Source organism: Mesoplodon mirus, assembly GCF_964341445.2.
Source record: "Mesoplodon mirus genome assembly, chromosome: 1".
Classification (NCBI taxonomy): domain Eukaryota; kingdom Metazoa; phylum Chordata; class Mammalia; order Artiodactyla; family Ziphiidae; genus Mesoplodon; species Mesoplodon mirus.
The window spans coordinates 13,103,508-13,127,224 of NC_138976.1; the positions used below are offsets into that span (position 1 = coordinate 13,103,508).

The following is a 23,717-nucleotide window of genomic DNA, read 5'->3' on the forward strand; positions in this document are numbered from 1 at the left end:
TCAGAGAGGTGAAATGACTCACCCAAGGACACACAGCTCTCAGACCTGCCTAATGTCAGAGCTTTTCCCATAGGAAAAGCTTCTGCCCACCCTCTTCAAGCTTTCCCTTTTCCCATCTTTCTGCCCCTACTTTTTCCTCCCCTTCAATCTCTCCCATCCATAGAAGGCTTATCCCTGTGGCCACCTGTCAGAATTCTGCACATCCTTCAAGGCCCAGCTGAAATGCCACCTTATTCAGGCGTTTCCAGGCAGTGGAATCCAAATGCCTCTCACCTCTACAGCTTGGTATCACCCATCAAGGTACTCTAATCAGTTACAGTTTAACAATTATCTCTTAGGGGTTAGAGACTACAGGAGGGACCCTCTTCCCGAGTGGTGACGCACAGACAGGACGAGGCCTAATGCAGAGGGACCACAAATGGTGGTGGGCCAGGGGGACAGCAGGCTCTCTGGGAGACACAGCATGAAGGCAGGGACCTGCACCCCTGAATAAGCTCTGGGCTCTCCCAACCTTGGCCTCTTGGCAGGTGTGGGGGGAGGGGGTATGCACCTGGCTAACTTGGATGGGTTCTTCTCTCGCAGGTGTGGTTGTCAAGCAAGTTCCCCCAATGGGCTTGTACTTTTTATTGGTTTTTATTTTCTACACTGATTAAAATTTCACAATTTTTTACACTCTTGTGGTACAAAGAACCACAAAGCATGTTTCACAATTTATGGAGCTCATTATGTAGCAATATGGACAGCTTTATCCTATCCCTGAGTTTAAAAAACAAAAAGTTTTCATCCTTCTAAGAGGTTGAGTGGGACAGTATCACTTCATCTTCCCCACCCCCACCATCAAGGCTACACTTAATGCTCCTCTGATAAACATTACCTGTAAGCATCCTTGAAGCCTACTCTGAATGTACCTCCCCAAACTGACCATGACCTTGGGGACTCAAACTCTCTATAATATCATTCATTCACCGTTTGTCAAGAGCCTACTATGTGCTACGCATAGTGACCAAGACCAACATGAACACTATGAGGTGAGCAGTGTACAGAATAACAAAAGGACAGGGAGCTCACCTGTCCCCCACCTCACCACATATATCCACCATGGAGGACCTTATGTCCCCCAGAGGACCCAGCTCAGGGCTCTACATATGGCAGGCTTAACAAACGCTCATTATCCCAGAAAGCCACAGCTGGAAGGGGACTCAGATCCAAAAGACTGTATTACAAGGGTGAATAATGCCCAGAGAGGGGAAGGTCTTTCCCAAGGTCACATAGCAAGGTTAATCAGAGACCCGGGACTCCAGTTCCCTGCCCTGCTTAGCCGCATAGCTTGCTTACTGACCTCCTTCTTTGGGTCAAGGGACAGGGGTGGCTCCTCGCCCAGCCCTGGATGAAGGGAGACGAGCCTTTTCTCCTGTCCCTTCATGGGCAGGTCCCAGGACATGATTTCTGGAGGCAGCTGCAGCCCTGAACTCAGGAAGAGGGACGGACTGGCCTTCAAGTCAGAAAATCTTGTTCTAGACCCAAGTCGACCTTTAGTGAGGGGCAGTGGGCAAATCACATCCCTTCTTTCAGTAAAACAGGGTTCTCGATGCTCACTGCCGTGGACCCCACTGACAGCCCGGTGGCTGAGAGCTGGGAGCCAGAGGCCAACAAATGGGGCTCAAATCCAGCTCCATAGACCCCTGGCGGTGAGATGGTAGGCAAGGTCCCTCACCTCTCTGTGAACTGGGTGGGGGCTGCAGTGAGGATTAAGTAGGACAGACAAAGCCCTGGATCCCCTCCCCTTCCACACCCCCAGGGCCTGACTTTATCCACCTTCTCCAGGAGGCCCTGACTACATACTCCAGCCCCGCTGTTCACACCCCTCAGGCCAGCTGAAGTCCTCTCACACTGCTTGTGTTCAAATCTTAGTTCAGATAAGCTGTGGGAAAATTACTGGACCTCTCTGAGCCTCAGTGTCCCTATCTGTAAAATGGGTTAAGGATGATACGTTCTCTATAGGGTTGTGGGAAGGATTAAATGAGGTAAGCTATCCCCAGTAAAACGGTAAATACTAAGCAACTAAACACAGTAGTCGCCAGCTTTATTATTATTATTACTGAGGTTGGCTCTGATACAGCCACGAATTTTTGCCCCAAGGAGGTATGTGACCACCACAGGTGGGAGTCTGTCTGGGCTCTCTGAGGAGCTTGAAAGCAACGTGGCAGTGGGGACAGGGCTGGTGTCATGCCTAGTGAATGAATGAATGTGCTTGCAAAAATTATCCTGGAGCCACAGAATATCACTCGGTTTGGTAGTTTTGAACTCTTTTAAACAAGCACTTCTCTTCTAAAGCAACCTCACAGAGACTCCGTCTGGAGGTTCAAAGTGCTCGGGCAGGTGGAGCCGCACAGGTGGAGGCCTCCGCTTTCATTCACTGGCGCAGGGTCTGATGTCTAAAGCTCAGCAAGGCGCCTGCACGGTCCGCGGGGACCAAGCCTGCCCCCTCCCCAGATGGCGCGCTGTGTCTCTGCTAACACAGCCCCATTCCCCTGCGCTTCTCAGGCAGCTGTGCCACTGTGCTTAGGTCAACTAAGGCCCCAGGGACTTTTGCACGAGGCTGCTGCCTGGTGTCACCACCCCCAGCCCTTTGGTGACAGGGTGTGGACAGCCCTTGTAGCCTCTGCCCACCTCCGTGACAGCTCACTGCCCATGCAGATGTCCTCCCTCCCAGCTAATCCATGTCAATGGTCCAAGCCCCTTGGGCTTCCATCCATGTCAATGACCAAAGTGCAAGAAAAGTCCCGAGCTGAGGACAGAGGCCCATGGGGTCTCTGGTTTGCAGGACCCGAGTTGTCGGCTGCTCCCCCATCCCTATTCTCTGCCCCCACACTGACCCCGGCCACAGTGCTGCTTCTCCAGGAAGTGCTGGGAAGCTTTCTCAAAGGCCTTTCAGAATTCCAGACTCGTGATTTCTCCATTCACCATTTCAATCCATTCCATGTGATGACGATGCTGATAAATTACCAATTTCCAGGCTCCTGCTCTGCCAGGGGCACTCACGGAACACATCCGGAGCCAGAGCAGAGGGGATGCCTAGGAGGACCCGATGCCTCTTATCAGGAATCCTCGTGAGGACATGTGCTTCAGAAGGATGTTTGGGGTTTTCAAGTGGGGAAACAGAGGCTCAGAGAATTTAAGCTACTTGCTGAGAGTGGCAGAGCTGTTAGGCGGTAGAGCTGGGACTGTACCCAGGAGAGTTCTAGCCCCTGAGCAGGCAGGGCAGGGATCCTCTTACACATGCACACATGCCCCCCCACACACACACACAGCCGTGTGCGCACACACACACACGTCAAAGGCCAGAACGGAAGTGACTGTTCAGCCCCTCCTCCCCATGCCCCAGGTACCATGCTGGGCCTGGGGGAGAGAAGAAAGAAGGGAAGGTGGGCTTCTCCCTGAGTGCAGGGCTGTCACCTGGGGCTCACAGGTGAGGACCTGGCAGCTCAGGGAGGGGAGACTTGCCCAGTCCCATCCTCACGTGTGCATCACTCCCCATCCAGGAGGCAGCATTTGGGGGGCCATAGGTTTGTATTCCAGCAACACCACTTGGGCACCTGGGAGTCACATGTCACCATTGGTCTCACCTGAGTGAGACCACCTTCTCACCTGAGTGTAAAGCACTCAGCACCATGCATGGCACATAGTAGGTGCTCAACCAGCTCCCAACTCCATCATCTATTTGGTCCTGCATCCTCAATTCTGCCTTCATCACCTTCTCCCTTTTAACAAACCAACTCTGGGTCACTGCAGACGGGTGGGTGGGCCTGACCTGCGACAGTGCTCAGGGTGAAGGTAGAACCCCATGGCCCTCCCTCGGCCCCGGATCAGCTTCTCCTCTGTGGCCGTTTCTAAGGCCTGCACCCAAACAGATATCTTTCAAAGAAGGAGGCTCTCTTAACAGGCATGTCTCTCAATTTCTTTCTTAGGCTCTGTGCAAATGCCAAAAGCACACCTAAATAAACAGGAAAGGGAGGGGAAGATCCCATCCGGATATCACCGCCTCTCTCAGCCCCAGGAGAGGAGATCTGCCCGGCTCAGAGGCTGGCAGGCAGACCTGACACCTTGGCAGGCTGGTAGGGACACCTCACTGTACCCTGGCAGAGGCTTCAGGAAGGGGCTGGGGGTGGTGAGGAGTCCTATGTTATTCTAAGATAGCAGCGTGAGAGCTGGGAGTGCCCAGAGCCGCCCGCCAGGCCAATGCCCACATGATACAGATAAGGCACCCGAGGCCCAGAGGGCAGGGGGACTTTCCCAGAGTCACTGAGCAGGGCAGTGGCAAACCCGTGGCAGGACCTAGGTCCCCTTTCTCCTTGCCCAGTGCTCTTTGCAATGCCAGAATGCTTCCAGAACCTCCCAGGCTCCCCATGTTTCCTCTTTCCAGGCCTCAGTCTTCCCATCTGTACTCCAAGGGCCTGGGTTGGGTGATCACCACGCTCCTTTCCAGTGCTGATATTTGATGGTTCTCTAAAGCTAGAGCAGCTGCCTTTCACAGCTGGGCTCTCCCACATTTGGCACTAACAGTACCAGCAATTTCTGTGGCTTTGCTCGAATCCTTCAGATGCACAATTCCTCCTGCCCTCTTCCCCTTTCCTGGGGCTCTACCCTCAGCAAGCTGCCAGGTCTCTCTGGCCTCCTCCCCTGGGAGCTACGCACCACCAAAGCGGGTCCCAGTTGGGGAATAACTCAGTAACGGTGGAATGTCAGACACTGTGACAGGTGAAAGGTGGGAGGAATTTTAAGCCAGGATCAAGTTGGTGCCTTCCCAGTGGCCACCTACTCACAGGCCACCCTAAGCCCACAGAACCCTCACGAAGCCCATGCCGGCGCTCCTCTGAACATAAGACCTCCACACTCCACCTTACCCAGAGAAGGTAGCCAGACTCCTCAGATCACACAAAGAGAACCAATTCACCAGCCGTGAGGACTGGGAGGGGCTGGAGCCTGACACTCAAGGATCACTCTTGCACTAAAATATTGCCCGGATAGCTACACCCACACATGTTCACACGGAGAAGTACCCAGGGAGAGAAACACACCCAGGTTCAAGGACATGGATGGTGCACATGTAGGGGAGGGACATGGCCACAAAGAAATGCATGTCTAAACATAACATGGCACCACCAGATACACACACCTAAACACACAGATGCACATGGACCAGCACACACACAAATACACACATACACAACCATGAAACGCACAGATAAACATACAAATATACTGAGACAGGCTCACAAATTTACACATATATTCAACGGTCATCAGGTACTCACAGAGTCACGCTGACACCCAGGCCAAGCATACCGCCCACACGCGCTCACGTTCACAGCCATGGCAGGAAGGGAGAGTGGCCGGGTAAGCTCGAAGAGCCACAAGCCCCCATCTTGGGCCGCAGGGGAGAAAGCGGCTCCATGTTGCTGCCGCCACAATTTCACCTGCTCTGCAGACAGGGCCTCACTTTGTGCCAATCTCCGAGGACGACCTACTTGCTTCTCTGACACCCTGAAAACTGTCTTCACAGCTCCCTAAATGTGTGGTTTCTGGGTGCCTTGAGGCCTGGGCAGGTTGCTCTGCAGGGCCTCACCCCTACCCAGAACTGGAGACCCCTGACCCAAACATCTCTCCTCTGCCCATCACCACACCTGAAACACCACCATTTGACACACCTCTTTAGGTCCTAGGATTACCTTGATTTCTAGGAATCCCTGGGTAAAATACAAATACCTTTCCTCCCCCTCCCCCAAGAGGCATGGTAGTAGAGAGTTCCACCACGTGCCCTAACTGTCCGAGCCTGTTTCCTCTTCTATAGAATGGGGCCTATAGTAGCTACCTCACAGACTGCTGTAACGAGTCAGTGAGGTCATGCATGGAAAGAACTTAGCCTATTTCCCAGCACTCAGTAAAAATATTAGCTACTGTCATCACCACCGTCATCGTCATCGTTTTTATTGCTCAGACTTTGCTCGGTCACCAGGGGACGGCCCAGCAATTAGCCAGAAGGAAACAGAAGGCAGCAGCTTACAGAAGCAGCTTCTAGGACCCAAAGCTCCTGTGATGGAGAAGGGGGCTGGTCAATGGCTCACTCAGGGCGTGTTCCCTGAGCCTCGCCATGTGCTGAGCCCCAAGAAGCGCTAGCTCTCTGCCTTCAGGGGTCCCATGGTCCAGCTGGAGAGGCGGCCCAGGCTGTTCCGAGGCACCTGTGGGAGCCTCCTCGCTGCTTTGGCTGTCCCCAACCCTGTCATCCTTCCCTGTTCATTCTCTGAGAGCATCCAGAGGGACGCTTGGAAAAACAGATGAGACCCTGCCAGGGACCAGCTCCACCCCTGGGCTCCTGGGATGAAGGCCTAGCTCCTTGGTGAGGCCTAAGGCCCCTCATGATCTCCCTCCTGGGCTCCAGCCCCAGTGGCTTCAGCGGCATTTTTGGAACTGCCAGCTCCTCCTGCCACAGGGCCTTGGCCCAGGCTATTGCCACTTCCTAGAACAGAGTCCCCCTTTGCCCGGAGGGCCCTGCGCACCCTTCAGTCTCTCTTCAGTCTTCTCCTCAGGGGCCTCCCAGATGCCCTCGGATTGGGCCATATCTCCCTGCAGACCTATCACAGTCGTAGTTGTACATGCATTTATTTCATGCCTTCCTCCCCTACAGGACTGTGGGGGCCATTGCGGCCTGGGTCCCCAGTGCTGGACACCTGGCAGACATTCCGTAAATACTTCCTAAATGAATAAACAAATAAAAAAGAACAAGGAGAAAGGCAGAGAATGTGCTCTGGGAGGCCTTTTAAGGGATTCCACTTGGGGTCAATCTGGGTGGACTTGCTGGAGGAGGCAGCTTTTGAAGGCATAATAGAAACACTGAAGGTGAGGCAGCAGGTGGGCTTGCTGAGATCATGGGGGGCAGGGCAGCCGTATAGGGATATTCCAGGCAGGATCACAGCACAGGCAAAGATTGTAGAGGTAGGACAGCAGCGGGTCTGGCTGACCCGGAGGGCCCCGGAGTGATCACAAACCCCACCGACCTCCAAGTTACACACCCGAGCCCAGGCTCACGACATGGGACATACAACCCCCTCCCCAAAACAGAGGACACCCAGGTCAAGGGGGCCCATTAGAAACCCTGAGAGTCTAGAGGAGGGCGGAGGGGGCACGCAGTTGGGAAGCAGGTGGGGGCGTGAAGGTGGGAGGGGGAAATGACGACAACAGAGAGACCCTCCTGGTACCTGCCAGTGCCCAGGACTGAGTGGCATCAGTTAACAGAAATCAGACACTCATTCCTAAGGTCTCAAGCAGGGATGTCATAACCCAGAGCAGCCAGGGAGTGACTCACTCCCATAAATCCTCTGGCTGGCCAACGCTTGCCTTAGCCTCGTAAGCCCACCCCAGAGGTCAGGATGGGCACACACGCGTCATCAGCTCTTTAAGCCCTCAGCCAGTCCTGACCTCAGAGCAGGGAGTCCAGCACGAGGGCCACATGGCTGGGGGACAACCAGCTCCCTCAGGGAGCCACACCCCTGCAGCAGGTTCTCTACTGTCTTCTTCTGCCTCCCTCCAGGCCCTGTCACTGGGGCCCCGGCACCAGGCCAGTCTTCCCAGGGTGACTCACTGCTTATCCCCCCTCAGAGCGACCCTGTCCTATGCTCTGTGCACTCTGCGTGAACGAACGCTCTCAACAGAGGCTGCCTGGCAGAAGTGGCAAGAAAACCATGCATAGACTCAAGAAATCTGGGTTCAAAACCTAGCTCTGCTATTAACAATAATAAGAACTATTTCAATGCATTAATAAGAGCAAGCCACATGTATTTATTAAGCTCCGTCTAAGCTTCAGGCACTGTATTGGAGCTTTACATGACTTACCTTGTTTAATTCTCAGAACCCAATGTGCAGATGAGAAAATGGAGGTTCAGAGACATTAAGCTACTTGCACAAGGCCACACAGCCAGGAAGTGGCAGAGCTGGGTTCAACCCAGGTGGTCTGCACCAGAGCCCAAGACCTTCCATAATTCCATTACTGCACTTTGAGGCTGTGAGCAAGCACCTTAGCCTCTCTGTGACTCAGTTTCCCCATCCGTACAATGAGAGGATTGGTCTAGAGGATCTCTAACTCCCTTGCCAGCTTGGGCATGCCATCCTTCCCCTCCTTGGTGACCCATTTGCCAGTGACAAGGGGACCTTCTGGAGACAACAGCTTGCGTGAAGGAAGGGTGCTAACGGTGGGACTTCAGGCCCTGTGCTGGGCCACAGGGAGCTTCTGCTGGGTGAGACTACGCCACCCTGCCCTCCCAGGCACTTAGCTGGCCGAGGATAGCCCCAGGGCATCAAGGCAGGGAAGAGGAGCTATCCCATTTCTCCCTGGACCAGGAGTCACCAGGGAACACCAGGACCCCAGGGTGCTCCAGCCCCAGAGACCAGTGAATGCTAGCGGCAGGGAGAGGGGAGAGGTGGGCGGCAGCCCCATAAAGCCACCTGAGTGAGCAGTGCTTTTAAAAGCCCTTTTCACTGCAGGATACAAAATGCACCATTTGGGGAGAGGATTTTATAGGCTATTTCTCCTCCTGGGTTGATTTACCGTCTGCAAGCCAGGCTCACCTGGGCCTCCTGCCCCTGAGGGATCATGGGGTGGAGGCAAGGTCAATTTCAAGGCAAGACAGCGGTGGTCTGGGTAACTTGTGCTGACCTCCTCCCACGCGGGTGGCCACTCCGCCTCAGGGATGCAGTGGGCTCTCAAGAGCAAGCAGGTGGAAACTCACCCCCTCTCCTCACCCCGCACTCACGCACTGGACGTATTCACTCCCTGCGTCTCTCACATACCTTCAGCCCACAAACCCCTCAGGTGCCTGCGACAAGGTGAGGCCCTGCCCCAGTGCCTGGGGCTCAGAGAAATCAGAAACAGTCCCTGCCCTTGAGAAAGTCACCAGGTCCGGTGGACGGTTAAGTCACAGCGTCTATGTACTGGAGCCTGGGGAGGGGATGTCTGCAGGAGTCTGTGGCGGAGCACAGGGGAGGGGAGGAACTCTCGAGGAACGGAAATGGGGAGGAAGTGTGGGCAGAAGGACCAGCCTATACAGATGCTGGGACAGGCCTGGGGGCCTCGATGCCAGCTGGGGAGCTGGATTCCACTCCCTGGCAGCCATCGAAGGCACTGGAGTGGGGCAGTAACAATCATGGCTCATTTTAGATGTTCTTTAAGCAATTCCATGGGAAAAGTTACTCATCCCCATGCAGGGCCTTGTGTCGGAAACAGATGCCATTGCTGCCGCCTCCAAAGAGGGCCTCCTGGCTTTGGAAACAATTCCCACCCGAAGATTCAGATATAATTATGTCTGCGATCCAACCCAAATGCCACTGGATGTGATAGAGGCAATCACTGCCTCTTCATATGGGGGTGGGGTGGGAGCAAAGGCATCTGAGCCCTGCCCCCCACACTCAGTTTCCTGGGTCCCCTAGGAGAGGGGAAGGCCTACAGGGGCCACACAGGGTGGAGTGGGAAGAGGGGAGCAGTTCCCTCCCACCCAGGGTGTCTGCCCTGCACAGGCAGCTTCTGACCTGTGAGGGCCAGGCCAGCTGAAGGCAGAAGCAGAACAAGATGGGGCTGAGTGCCAGCTCTGTCCCCGATTGGCTGTGTGGCCTGGAACAACGCACCTCCCCTCTCAGGGCCTCAGTGTTCTCATCTGTAAAATGGAAAGAATAACAACACTGGCCGGCAGAGACTGAGCTGCGTGTTGTGGGCCAGGCTCTGTGAGACATTCACTATCTAGGCTCTCGAGCTGCGTGAGCTTCAGCAAGTTCTTCACTCTCCATCTGCCTTGGTTTTGTCACTTTAAACAAAGTGGGATTTGTGTTATCTGCCTCATGGTATCACGAGATGCTACCCAGTGAGGGCTCAGGAGAGGGCCTGACCCAGCAGAAGGTGTAAAACAGGTTTTATGACTGCCCGACCCCTGCCTCCTTGTGCCCTCCTGCAGACAGCAAGGAGCTGGCAGAGCCTGGATTCGAACCCAGGTCAGCCGGACTTCGTCAGAGGACAACCGTGATGGAGGGTCTATTGCTCCAGCCTGGCGACCGCGGTGCAGAGACAGTGCCAGCCTACACACTGGGCCCCTCAACCCCCTTCCTCCTGCTGGAAGGCTGCCTCGGCTTCAGATCTTGCCCCCCTCCATGTCCCTGATGAGGGTCCCCTTTCAGAGGTCCCCCAGCTCCCTGGTCAACCCACCCCAGTCAGCTCAGCCAACAGTGCCAGGCCCAGCTGTCTACAGGGGCTCCTGATTTGAGCTGTCTCCTCTACCTGGCAGTGGGCTCTGCAGCCTGTTTAGCTGGACCCCCATGGCCCCAAGGTCGGGGTGGGGGGCACACAAACCCCTGGGATCTCCACTCTCCTCTGGGAGCTGCCGTCCAGTCAGTCACTTGCTGCCCTCTGCTGCCCCCAACTGGGCAGAAACCACCCTGCATGGACACCTCCAACCTCCATCTGTACTCACCACCTGGGAACTTGGTCTCTGGTCTCTTAGGGACCCCTTCACCCCCTCTAGACCTTCTGGTATCAGAGCCTGGTGTCAGAGCCAAGCCCTAGAAGCTCTGTCAGGGGCAATGTCATTTCGGGGGGGCAGCAGGAGGAAGGGTGCGGTAGGGAGGACCCGAGGCTCTGAGGCAAGGGTGGGGTAGGGTGAGCCCCGCCCACCAGAAAGAGGGGCAGGGCATGAACACTGGCTGAATGCCAGGCACTGAGCCCTCACAGCCACCCTGTGAGTGAGGGACTCCTGTGCCCATTTACAGATGGGAAAAAGAGAGGCTCAGAATTGGGGACCTTGCCTGAGGGATCCCACAGAGGGCAGCCATGGGGCTAAGATTCAAATCCTGCCCCATCCCAGGTAGACCTATGAGAAGAGCCAGTACTGTATCCCCAGGACCCAGGGAGGTGTGAAGAGAGGAAGAACGACCCCCAGACAGTATCCCACCTGCCAGTCACAGAGCCTGGCGTTCCACTGTGACTCAAACTTCCAACTGATAAGGTACCTTTTGTGCAAGGAACCTATAATACAGGGATTGGGGAGTCAGCCACTGACACCTTAGTGGAGACTAGTTTATCCAACTCCTTGCCGCCCAACAGGCTTGCGTGCAGGGCCTTACAGGGGTGTCCTAGAGGTACCTCCAGAGGACACTGGGGGCAGAAACGGGTGGTTGAGGGTGCAGAGACTGTCCTTGCTCCCCGCTCCATGCTCCCACCCAAGCTGCTCGAGCCAAGCTGGCACCTCCCGAAACGAGGCAGGAGATTCCAGGGCTCCTTGAATTGGTTCCTCCCTCCACCACTGCCCTCACGGACACCTACAAGGACATTCTAAGCTCAGACGTTGAGGGCGGGGACGGGGTCCCGACAACCTGCTTGGGAAAAGCTGTTCGCTTGCTCCCCACCCCTCATCCCCCACCCTGGTCCTGGTCTCTGCCCACTTAAGGAGCTCCAGACTCTCCCAGCCCAGTCAGGTACGCTGCTCTGAAGGACACACTGCACCCCAGGTCTGCTCTGGCCAGCTCTGGCCCACCCTCACCTCCCTCTCTGGGGACTCCACACTCCTGTTAATTCGGCCTCTGATCCCGTTTGCTCTACGTGCTGCCATGGGTCTCCTGTCCCTCATGCCGTTTCCCATCTCCTGGCCTTCGCAGGGGCTGTCCTGGCTGCCTGTCCTTTCCCCTTACCTGCCTGGAAATGACTTTGTCAAGCCCCAGCTAAACCCGCCGTATTTTTGCAGGTAGAACCTACATTTTAATCCTATTTGTGTCAGTGCCCCACACAGGCCCTGAAACATAGTTGGTGCCGATTAAAAATGTACTAAAAGAAAGAAAAAAGGAAGGCAGAGAAGCGAGGGAGGAAAGTAAGTTAGTTCACACCCACAACAGGACTCGTAGACCAGAGCTTGACTTCCACCTCTGCCGCTCACCGGCTGGGGGACCCCGGGCCAGTTCCTTCTCCCTGAACCTTGCTTTCCTAATCTGTAAAACTAAGCTAATGAAACCACCTTCATGTTTATTAATGGAGCAGGCAGCCTCCCAACCCTACCAAATACCACAGCCTGCCCTCAGTCCCAGGCCTCCGATGCTGGCCTGGCCTCAATGCAGGAGGCGCCAAATAGCCCCTGGCCCCATGCTCCCGCCCTGCACACCCTGCACACCGTTCAGGCCAGCCCTGGCCACCCTGGGCTGTCTGTGACAAGGTTCCCATCTCCTACTTTCCTGCTGCGGGAAAGGGGGCCTCTCCCCACAGAAGGCAGACACAGACCAAATGGACACAGGACAAAATGATAGTAATTTGCCTTTGGGGTTTAAACAGTTTAATAACAATTAGGCTCCATGAAAGGCAGGGGAGGAGGAGGGCTGAGGGTATGGGGCAAGCTCTCCCCACCAACCCTCTCATCTGCAGAACAATGGCCAGACACTGGGTTGGGAGACTCCAGCTCAGGAGGCTCAACAGAGCAAGGGACATCGGCCTCACAGGCAAATTCCTGGTACTACGAGGAGGAAACTGGGGCACCCAATCTGGGGTCCAGCACTCCTGCCCGCCAGTCTGCCACACTGCGTGATTGACATCTCTCCACCAGTCTGTGGGCCACAGCCATAGATGTGGCCCATGTAAATGTGCATTTGGGGGCTTCCCTGGTGGCGCAGTGGTTGAGAGTCCGCCTGCCGATGCAGGGGACACGGGTTTGTGCCCCAGTCCGGGAAGATCCCACATGCCGCGGAGCGGCTGGGCCCGTGAGCTATGGCTGCTAAGCCTGCGCATCCGGAGCCTGTGCTCCGCAACGGGAGAGGTCACAACAGTGAGAGGCCCGCGTACCGCAAAAAATAAAAAATAAATAAATAAATAAATAAATGTGCATTTGGGATGGGCAGTAGAAGCCTGGAGTGGTAGAGGGAGGCCCAGCAGGTATTCCAGGCAAACCTACCTTCTCTGGGCCTCAGTTTCCCCATCTGTGCAGTGACAGAGCAGGCTCATGTGATCTGGAAGTCTGACCAGCTTTTCTGTCCACCATCCCCATGCCCAACAGGAGTCACCTTAGCCGACAAGGGCTACTAATGGGGGCAGAGAGGCAGACCAGGAGGTGGCAGTGTGCTGACGAGACATCAGGGGCCTCTATGGGTAGTTGGACCCACACATGTCCATTCCCTTCAGCCCCCTCCTCCCAGGAAGCGTGATGGGGGTGGGGAGAAGGACTGAGCTGCAGGGAAATGAGGGCAGGAGGGAGCAAGGCATAAGGGGCACAGGACAGCAATGGAGAGACCTGGGCTCAATTCCAGGCCCTGCTCCAGACATGCTGTGTGACCTTGGGAAAGGACCCTGCCCTCTCTGAGCCTCAGTCCTTCCTCTGGAGAAGGAAGGTTTGGACCAGTTAATTTCCAACAGCCTTTCCACAGTGGTGTTGAGGCAGTCACCCACAGTCCTGTATGTTTGTGGTCATGTACCTGTTTCTGTGTATGTGAGAGAAAGAAAGACAGCTGAAATGTGGGGAGGGTTTGGGGAAGCCACAGGAGCAGGAAGAGGGGTGAGCAGCTGGGGAAACCTAAGGTCCACATCCCAGAGATCTCCTGCCCACTCCACTCTCGCTCATCATCCCCTCTGACTCCTGTGTCCTGTAGCGATAAGTCCAAAGGCCTCACCCACTCACTTTTCTGTCTAGGCTCCTCTCCGTCATGTCTTCAACTCATTCAGCATCATATCTAATCACACAGGGCCATTGGCTTGTTCCTATTTTGTTAGATCCCACTCTTCTCCCTTTGCTCCTGACAAACTCCTACACATCCCTCAAAGCCCAGCCCCAAAGATCCTCCTCTAGGAATTTTTCGCTACCCTTGCCAGTGAGAGGTAACTGTCACTTGTTCTGGGTTCTCACAGAACCCCAGGCACACCTCCGTCACAGCTTCAGGACCACCTAGGGTGCACACAATTGAGCATCCAGTAAAAGTGGGTGGTTGAAAGTAACTGAGACCCGCTTCTAGAAACATCTGCAATCAACTGGTACTGAGTTTATCTGCAGCTTCCGCCAGCCCCCTGGGCCTTCCCCTCCCTGACACTTCTCCTTCTCCAACTCGCAAAAAATAGCCCTGAGACCTAATTTCAGCTAAACCTTCAAACACAACTCTTCACTTTCAACTTCCTGAGGAAGAATCAATTGGCTGTCAAGTTTCCCAGAGCCTCTGCCACCTCCCACACCCAGGCCCTGACAGCTCTCCTCAAGGTCGATGGGAGGGGCCGGGGGCAGAGGAAGGAGGGAGGAAGGAGGGAGGAAGCCCACACCAGGGGAGGTTGGGTCTGGGGAGGGCGGCGGGCTGAGGGGACCGGTAACAGTCACCAGCTCCTTAACTCCCAAATCAGACTGTGAATTCCTCGGAACACGGGGTGGCAGGTGAGAGGGGGCAGCCTGCTGCTGCTAAGGGTCCCTGGGCTTCAAGAAGAGGGATGGGTCCATGCAGAGCCCCTGGACCCAGCCTGACAGTCTGTGCAGATCCAGGCCCCCAGCTTGCTGCCTGCCTGCCTCCCCTACCTCTGACCCTCTCTCACTTCCAGGATTTCCTGCTGGCTGCAGAGAAGACAGACATGGGTTCGAATCTCAGCCTCGCCATCTCTTTGGAGCCCAAGAGCTGAAGGCTGGAGATGGGCGGGAGGTCCCTTTGGTCGCCTGCTCCCAGCTCCTTCCCCATCCTGCCCTCATCCAGGGGCCCCCACAGCTCTCAGGGTGCCCGCACTAGGCCTGCCAGCACCCAGTGGCCCGGGGGAACCACTCCCCCACCCCCCAACTCCACCTGTAGGTAGAAGGAAGTTGTGCCAGGTAGGCAAAAGGTTCCTTATCTTGCCCAGGTCACAAAGCTGGCATGAGGCTCACTCAGCCCCAGGTCTGTGGACTTTATGGCTCATTCCCTTAGATACCGCATCAAAGTGTTTAAGCGCCTACTGTATGCTCAAAACTCGAAGTCACTCCCCACCTTTTACCGAAGGGTAAACTGAGGCTCTCCTAGGGTCCCATGGTCTCCAAGAGGCAGAGGTGGGAGCAGCACTGAGCCCGATGCCCTGTGGGGTGACTGCGGTCCCAGGCTGACTCACAAAAGGGGTAAAGGCCGCATGTGAGGGTGCAAACAGCCCAGACTCAGAAGCCCTCCCAGCTGAGTGGCGACCTGGTCAAGTCTGGCCCCTCCTGGGCCTCAGTCTGCATGAAGGAGGTGGATAGAGTGAGTCCTACAGACCCTGACGGGGATTCTCCATTAAACTACATCACTGCCAAGGGGCACCGCTGTGAGAGGTGGTGACATCTCGTCACCCTGGTTTGAAATGGCGGCGAAGACGACAGTTATTTAAGTACATTCTGTGACATCTCCCCTGCCTCCTTCAGGCAAAACCATGTTCCCTGCGTTCCTTCAGGGGGCTACACAGAGCAGCAGTCAGCGAGCGCCTGAGGATCTGGCTTGTGGGAGCACATGGGGGCAAGTGCAAGTTCAGGCTGCAGGGGAGAGGGTGTACTTCTGGGCCTGCACAGGGTCCGTGTCAAGCCTGTCCCTAAGGCCCAGGTCAGGCGCACCTCTGACCTTCCCCCAAGCACCCAGTCCTCTGCCCTCCAACCCAACCCTGCCCAGATCTTTACTGTCCTGGAGCCAAAAGAGGAAATGCAATTCAGATGATAATGGTGGATTTCACGGGGTAAGCATCTACCATGGGTCAGACCTGGGCTGGTGTGTACACACAAAGGTCCACCAAGTCCTTCAAGGCAGGGCAATCATTCCCTGCCCTTTACTGATGAGCACACATGTCTCAGACAGGTTGAGTGACTAACGAGGTCACACAGGTCATGCAAGAGCCGGGATTTGAACCCAGATCCCCACCTCTGAGCTCCCTAGTCCCCCACAGCTCTGAGCACCAGCCCAGGATAGAAATTCGACTCTCGCCCCTTTCCTTAACTGCTGCACACAGAAAAGGACAAGGTGCTGAGCAAAAGGACACAAGAAATAAATGTCCGGCCATCCTAGTATCCATGCCAGGCTCTGTCACTCAAGAGCTGTGTGACACCAGGCAAACAACTTCACCTCTCTGAGCCTCAGTTCCCTCATCTGTGACTGGTAGACACTAATGGTACCTCCCTCGGGGTTGCTGTGAGAAGTGGGTAAAATGACGGCTGAACACACTTTCCATCCTGCAGACCCTAATCTCACGGGACTGTGAGTCGGGGGCCTGGTGGCTCAGAAGGCTGGCTCTGGCTCTGGCTCTAAGCCACAGGTGGTTTCCACACCAGGAAACGTAGTGAAGACAACACTACAGAAAAAAAGCCAAGCCTAGCTGGCAATTAAAGAACTGCAAATTATAGCAATCTCGAGGTGTGATGATACACCTATTAGAGCAGCAAAAGAAAGGGAAGCGGGTAAAAAGTGATGCTGAGGGGGTTCTGGGAGGGTGTGGGGGAAGGGTCCCCCCCTCTGGTTCTAGTCCAGCCAGAGGGGTGCAACACGCTCCTGTGCTAGGGTCAGGGAGACCTGAGTCCAAATCTTGGCTCCACCATTATGAGCACTTGGAGCTCGGGTGAGGGACTTCACCTCTCTGGGCCTCAGTTTTCTCATCTGTAAAATGGGGTGATAAAAGTATCAGCTTCAGGGTTGTCTCAAGGTTTAAAAGAGATCAAATAGATAAGACCGTGAACATAGTACAGGGGGCTACATTATGATCGGTCATCGTTCCCTAAGGCATCCTGAAGGCTCAGCCCTGGTGCCTGTGGCCCTGGGGGTCCAGGAAGGGCAGGACTTGGCCTCTGCGCCAGCTGATTCGATCAGGGTCTCTCAGGTGCCAGCCTCCTGATCCTCCCCACAGCTGGAGACCATCTCCCAAGGGCCCTGGTCTCACCCAGGGAGGTGACCAGGAATCCTTCCTCAGCACAGGTGTCCTTCTCCTCCTCACTGCCTGGAGGCTGATCTGACCCAGAGCCTAGGGCTCAGAACTACCTCTTTTATGAGCTTGTTAAAAATGCAGATATCCGGGCTTTCCTGGTGGCGCAGTGGTTGAGAGTCCGCCTGCTGATGCAGGGGACGCGGGTTTGTGCCCCAGTAGGGGAGGATCCCACATGCCGCGGAGCGGCTGGGCCCGTGGGCCATGGCCGCTGGGCCTGCGCGTCCAGAGCCTGTGCTCCGCAACGGGAGAGGCCACAACCGCAAAAAAAAAAAAAAAAAAAAAAAATGCAGATATCCTGGCTCTGCCCCTGGCCCACTGCACTGAAATCTTGAGGGGGCCCAGGGATCTTATTTTGAGAGCATTTTTATGACACACAGAAAGCAGGAGAATCAGTGACCCTGGGGAAAGCCCCATCCCGTTAGCTGAGGACTTGAGGCGCCACCTGACCCGGACCTGGCCCACCTTCCCAGCCTCACCTCCTACCCTGACCTCCAGACCCCTCATCTCCAGTCCCAACAAGCATTTCACCATTCCACAAACACATCAATTTCTAGTGTGCTTCCATGCCTGCCTCCATGTTTTTGCAACTGCTGTTCCCCTTACCTGGAACTCCCTCTCTGTCGCTGCCTGCCCAATTTCTAAGGAGCCCTTCAAGACCCAGCTCAAAGGTGTTCCCAGGGAACACCTGTCCCAGCCCACTCTCACCTCACCTGGAACCCCCATATCACACTGTATGGCAACAGCCAGGCCTGTGCCCTCTCTGTTCTCTCCATCAAAACCTTCTTTCCGGGCTTCCCTGGTGGCGCAGTGGTTGAGAGTCCGCCTGCCGATGCAGGGGACACGGGTTCGTGCCCCGGTTTGGGAAGATCCCACATGCCGCGGAGCGGCTGGGCCCGTGAGCCATGGCCGCTGAGCCTGCGCATTCGGAGGCTGTGCTCCGCAGCGGGAGAGGCCACAACAGTGAGAGGCCCGCGTACCGCAAAAAAAAAAAAAAAACACTTCTTTCCCCGGAGCCCCAAAGGGCTAGCTTCTCATCCCTTGGACTTCAGCTCAACTACCACTTCCCCACCACACGACCTCAAGGAAGCTCTCCTGGTTTTCCCTATCAGTCTACTTTTCTCCTTCACAGCACATAGCTCCAACACAAGAATGTCAGCCCATAAGGTCAAAGGGCTTTATCCACCTGGTACTCTCTTGGCCAGCTCCTCCCACTTAGCCCCAGTGCAAAGAATGGTAGCTGGCACACAGCAGGCACGCCATAAAAAATGGTTGAATGAGGGCTTCCCTGGTGGCGCAGTGGTTGAGAGTCCGCCTGCCGATGCAGGGGACACGGGTTCGTGCCCCAGTCCAGGAAGATCCCACATGCCGCGGAGCAGCTGGGCCCGTGAGCCATGGCCGCTGAGCCTGCGCGTCCGGAGCCTGTGCTCCGCAACAGGAGAGGCCACAACAGTGAGAGGCCCAAGTACCGCAAAAAAAAAAAAAAAAAATGGTTGAATGAATGAATGGATGAATAAATGGTCAAGTAGCCACCTCCCCTACAGACTGTGAGCTCCCAGGGGAAGAGAACATGTCTACTTCTCCAGCAGCTGGCAGAGCATGGACAGAGGGGCACATGGTAACACGTGAATGGGGGCAGGAAAGGGACGTAAGACTGCAGGTGCGTGGAAGGAGGAGGGTGGGGACCCAGGGGGACACGGAGAGTCAGATGTGAAGGCTCACTGGATTCTGTTTCCATTACGTCATTTAGGTTTGAAATAAAAGAATGTGTGCTGGTGGGACTCCTAAGAATCAGTAGCTAAGATATATACACTGTCCTTTGTTGGTTCTAAGACATCATCAATTGTAAGATCCAGCATTATTTTATGTGCCACCAAGAAAAAAAAAACACAGCAATTAAATTATGACACACCACGGGCTGTAATACGAGAGATATTAAAACGTGGAAACAAAAAGGGTGCCTTCTAAGGAAGCGTGGCGTGTGTGCGCACGCATGAGGGTGCGTTTATCCGACCTAACACTAGCCTCTTCCTTCCCAGGCCAGCTCAGCTCTGGGCCCCACGGCCTGCAGCACTGTCTGTCCTCTGTCTGGCCCCTCCCTCGCAAGAAGGGGCCCCCAAGTGGTCCCCCGGGATGGGGCTGAGCCACAGAGAGGGGAGCAGCTGCGCGATCGGATACCTAGAACGAGGGAGGCTGGATGCTCTCCCGGTCCGTGAGGCTCCAGGAAGGGGGGCCGCGGGGTCGCAGAGCAGCACCCCAGGCCAGGTGGCGGTGGTGACGCAGAGATAGTTACCGTGACCCGGAACGGCGTAGCGGCTGCAGGCTCCATGCTGGGGCTCTTCTCCGAGAGGCTGCCCGGCAGGCTGCGCCGGGAGCCCGGCCTTTCTTGGGGCGACTCTGTCAACAGAGGGAGAGAGAGGGTGAGCATGGACAATCTAGGCCACCCAGTCAGGCCCTCCTGTCATTCCCGTCCAGGCCAGGACAACACACAACTGGTCCCCATAAAATGGTCCAACCATTGTGGAAAACAGATAGTGGTTCCCCAAAAAGTTAAAGACTGAGTGGCCACATGACCCAGCAATTCCACTCCTATACCCCAAAGAACTGAAAACAGAGACACAGAGAAACACTTGTATGCAAATGTCCATGGCAACATTATTCAAAATAGCCAAAAAGGTAGAAGCAACCCAAGTGTCCATCAACAGATGAATGGATAAACACAGTGTGGTAGCTCCATACAATGGACGGTAATTCCATCATTAAAAGAATGAAAGTTCTGATACATGCTGCAATCTGGATGAACCTTGAAAACATGCTGAGTGACAAAAGCCAGACACAAAAGGACAAATATTGTATAATTCCACTTGTACAGAATACCCAGAATAGGCAAATTCATAGAGACAGAAAGGTTACCAGGGGCTAGGGACAGGGGAGCTTGGGGAGTTATTGCTTAATTGTACAGGGTTTCTATTTGGAGTGATGGGAAAGATTTAGAAATGGACAGTGGTGATAGTTGCACAACTTTGTAAATGTACATAATACCACTGAGTTGTACACTTAAAAATGATTAAAATGGTAAATTTCATGTATATATTTCATATATATTTACCACAACTTTTTTTTTAAAAAGGTCTCCTAAAACCCGCACTTCAAGGCGCACATCTTGTGATGTGTGATAATGAGCTCCCTGTTACTGGAGGTATACAAACAGTCCCTTCAAACACGAGACTCTATGATTTCTAGCTTCCAGTTGGAACTGTCTCTCCCTGAGGTTTTAAACTTGCGAATAGTGCAAGGGCCAGGCAGGTAACGGAGTAAAGGGTAGCAGTGGCCAGCTGCTCGGCTCCAGCTGATTATTTCAGCATAGCAACAGGGGGCTCAGTGCAGCCAAAGCTTCCCACGGTTCAGGAGGACCTGGAAACCTGGGGTGGGGGGAGTTTAATATGAAATATTCTGATTTTTAAATGGCGACCGTTCATTCAAAACTCTTAGCCACGGCCTGAGCACGCCCATTTAAACAGCCAGGTCAGTCCACCTGGCTGCTTTCCCCCCTGGTTCCCCGACGCCGGGCTTGGCACTGGCTGCCTCTTTTCTAGTGCTTGGGCTGTGGCCCCCACAGAAGCCCCCCTTCCTGCTCGTCCCGGCCTGACCCATCCAGCACGCCCTGGAGGAAACCCTTGGTAACCTCCTCCGCCCCCAGCTCTCAGCCCCCTTAGGGCTCCTGTAGCAACAGCCAGGCCAGGGTAGCCTACCTACGCTCTCATTTTGCATGCACAGTGTGTGTGCACGCGTGTGTGTCCTCTGCTTGAGGGTGGAGTAGCCTATCTACGCTCTCACTTTGCACTGTGTGTGTGTGTGTGTGTGTGTGTGTGTGTGTGTGTGTGTGTGTGTGTGTCCTCTGCTTGACGGTGGAACTCCTAATGCCCACGCCTAAGCCGGCTGCATCTCCACATCCCCAGCATCCTGCACGGAGGCTGGCGTGTGTGGGGTGCTTGGGAAAGACCTGTTGACTCAGAAGGAAGAAAACAGACGGGAAAAAGGATGGGGTGGAGATTTCCCTGGTACCTGTGAACACACCAGGGTGCAGAGTCAGAGGCGCACGCCCAGAATACACACACACATGTTCGCATCCATGTAGACACTCCAATGCGTACCAACTCGGATCCACCCCCAGATACACGTGCATGAGTGGATGTGTGGACATGTGCACACACACAGGACAGACGAGGAGCAGGTTTTCCCAGAAGGCAGATCGGGCTATCGGGGGGCCGCGCTACACTTTCCGGTCCATTCTCTCCGTGCAGCTGGCTTGCACAGGGGTCCTCAGAAGTGTGGAAGGACAGAGCTGAGCCCCTCATCCCACTAGGGCAGGCCAGTGCTGAGCCCTGGCCGGTGGGCAAGCAGGCAAAGCCACTTTGGGACTGGAGGAAGTGGGCCACCCGTGGGGGTGGGTTCAGGCCCAGCTGCCCACCAGGCAGCCCTGGGGCCACCTCTTCTAGAAAAGCTTCCTCTTCAGCCCAGTGACTGCCATGTCTTAGGGCCTCTCTGCTTCCCTCGTGGCGCTTCCTACTTAGAACCTTCCTCACTCCGCTCCCCCTCTACGGTGTCTGCTAGTCACACACTAGGGGAGACCCACTCTTTTTGGAGATTTCCCCAGGAAGTCTCTTCCTGCGCCCCCCAGTCTGCCTTCATCTCCCCACCCCCAGTACCCACCATCACCTCCACCTGGGGGTCCTCCATAACTAACCACTGTGTCCCACCCACATGTGCGACACTGCCCTCAGCCTCCAGAAGCCTCTCAGGAACTACCCCCTCTCCCTGACACACGCACACACCTGGCCACAGCTTCACTGCCCCTTCCTGGGCAGATGTGCCTTCACACCTCTAGGCAAGAGACACACAGAGGCACCTGGTAGGACACAAGGAGCCCAGCGAGGCTGCTTCCTCTCTAAGATCAAGACTGATGTTCCAGGCTTCCCTGGTGGTGCAGTGGTTGAGAGTCCACCTGCTGATGCAGGGGATGGGGGTTCGTGCCCCGGTCTGGGAAGATCCCACGTGCCGCGGAGCAGCTGGGCCCGTGAGCCATGGCCGCTGAGCCTGCGCGTCCGGAGCCTGTGCTCTGCAACGGGAGAGGCCACAAGAGTGAGAGGCCCGCGTACCGCAAAAAAAAAAAAAAAAAAAAAAGACTGATGTTCCAGGACTTCCCTGGTGGCGCAGTGGTTGAGAATCTGCCTGCCAGTGCAGGGGACATGGGTTCGAGCCCTGGTCTGGGAAAATCCCACATGCCATGGAGCAACTAAGCCCTTGCACCACAACTACTGAGCCTGCACGTCTGGAGCCTGTGCTCCTCAACAAGAGAGGCCGCGACAGTGAGAGACCCCCGCTCGCCGCAACTAGAGAAAGCCCTCACACAGAAACAAAGACCCAACACAGCCAAAAATAATAAATAAATAAATAAATATTTTTTCAAAAATAAAAAAGACTGATGTTACCACAGCCTGTACAGATCACGGCCATTGCCTGCTGGGTCTGAGCAGGAGGCGCTCAGAGGTTGCGTGGTCCAACCACCATTTTATAGATGAGGAAGCTGAGACTAGAGGAAAGGAACTTATCCACTAGCTCCTAACCCAGTAGACAGATAGCAAAGACCCTCGTGGGTGCTCCCAAAGTAGCCCTAAACTTCAATTCAGACACCCTGGGGAGCATCTCTAACCACTTCCAGTTTGGCACTGCACAATTCAAATTGATTTTTGCTCAAAATTTAAAAAAAAGAAACAAAGCCCAGGCTACACCCCATCTGCATCAGAAGGCAGAAACCCAGCAAGGGGGCTGTAGGGCAGGATGGATGGGGTAGGGGTCCACCCTTCCTCCTGCACGCCAGAGGAAGAGGAATCTAGGCACCTTTCCGGACAGCTTCCGCTTAGCCCCAGTTCCATTCTCCATCCTTCTCCACCCCGCCTCCCGCCCCAGGGTGTAGACCACCAACCTGGCTTCTGGGCCTTCCGGCTTCCATGGGGTTTGGCCAATGGGGAGCCCTGGCAGGAGATCAGGGGAGGGAGGAGTCGCCTGGGTCAGCTGCCTCTCTCCACCAAAGCTCCCGACTACCACGGACTACCATCAGGTCTCCTGCACTCTCGTCTCCCAGCAGCCATGCTTCCCTCCCCTCCTGCCAGCCTCAGTGGACCAGCCCCAGCTGTCAGTAGCTCTGGGGTCCTGCACTCCTCTTCATGGCTCCCCACACCCGCCCACACCTCAAATCATCCTCGTGTAAGCGCCATCTGCTTCCTGCTGGACCCCCACGGATCCACCAGGCGGGATCTTGGCTGCCTGAGAACCAGGCCCCACTCACGGAGCTGGCGGAACCCCCTTTACATATGGATGGGAAGCTGTGACATGCCTGGAGATCACGCTGAACCACAGGGGCAGAGTCCGGGCCGGGTCAGGCTCTCTTCTGACCCTACACCCCAAACAGCTCCCCCCAGAAGCCAGCAGCCAACACAAGCTCCAAACACAAAGTTAGTAATAATAACCACGTGGTTCGCTGGGGTACGGACCGGTGTTTCTCTACCTTTTATTCATTCCCCCTAAGGAGTCTTTTTCATTTCCTAGTTTCCCCTCAACAAAATTCTTAAACCATAGATATACAGTAAGTATCTTTTTGTCCTGTATGTATATTAGGCTTTATACAGAAAAAGAATGAGGCTTTTTCACCTCCCCTTCCTAGAATCAATTTTTTTGTCCACTTAGGGGCAATACTGCCCCCATTGAGACA

At 55.0% G+C, this 23,717-nt stretch overlaps 1 protein-coding gene across 12 annotated transcripts in view; it reads right to left on the bottom strand.

The window, feature by feature from the left end:
- DAB2IP (DAB2 interacting protein) overlaps positions 1-23,717 on the bottom strand; it is a 196,951-nt gene that overhangs the window by 84,774 nt on the left and 88,460 nt on the right. For all 12 annotated transcript variants that reach the window (XM_082625373.1, XM_082625372.1, XM_082625370.1 and 9 more), the window contains one exon: positions 19,239-19,342. In XM_082625373.1, the coding sequence (XP_082481499.1) occupies positions 19,239-19,342 (104 nt within the window). The remainder of the gene's footprint in view (positions 1-19,238; positions 19,343-23,717) is intronic.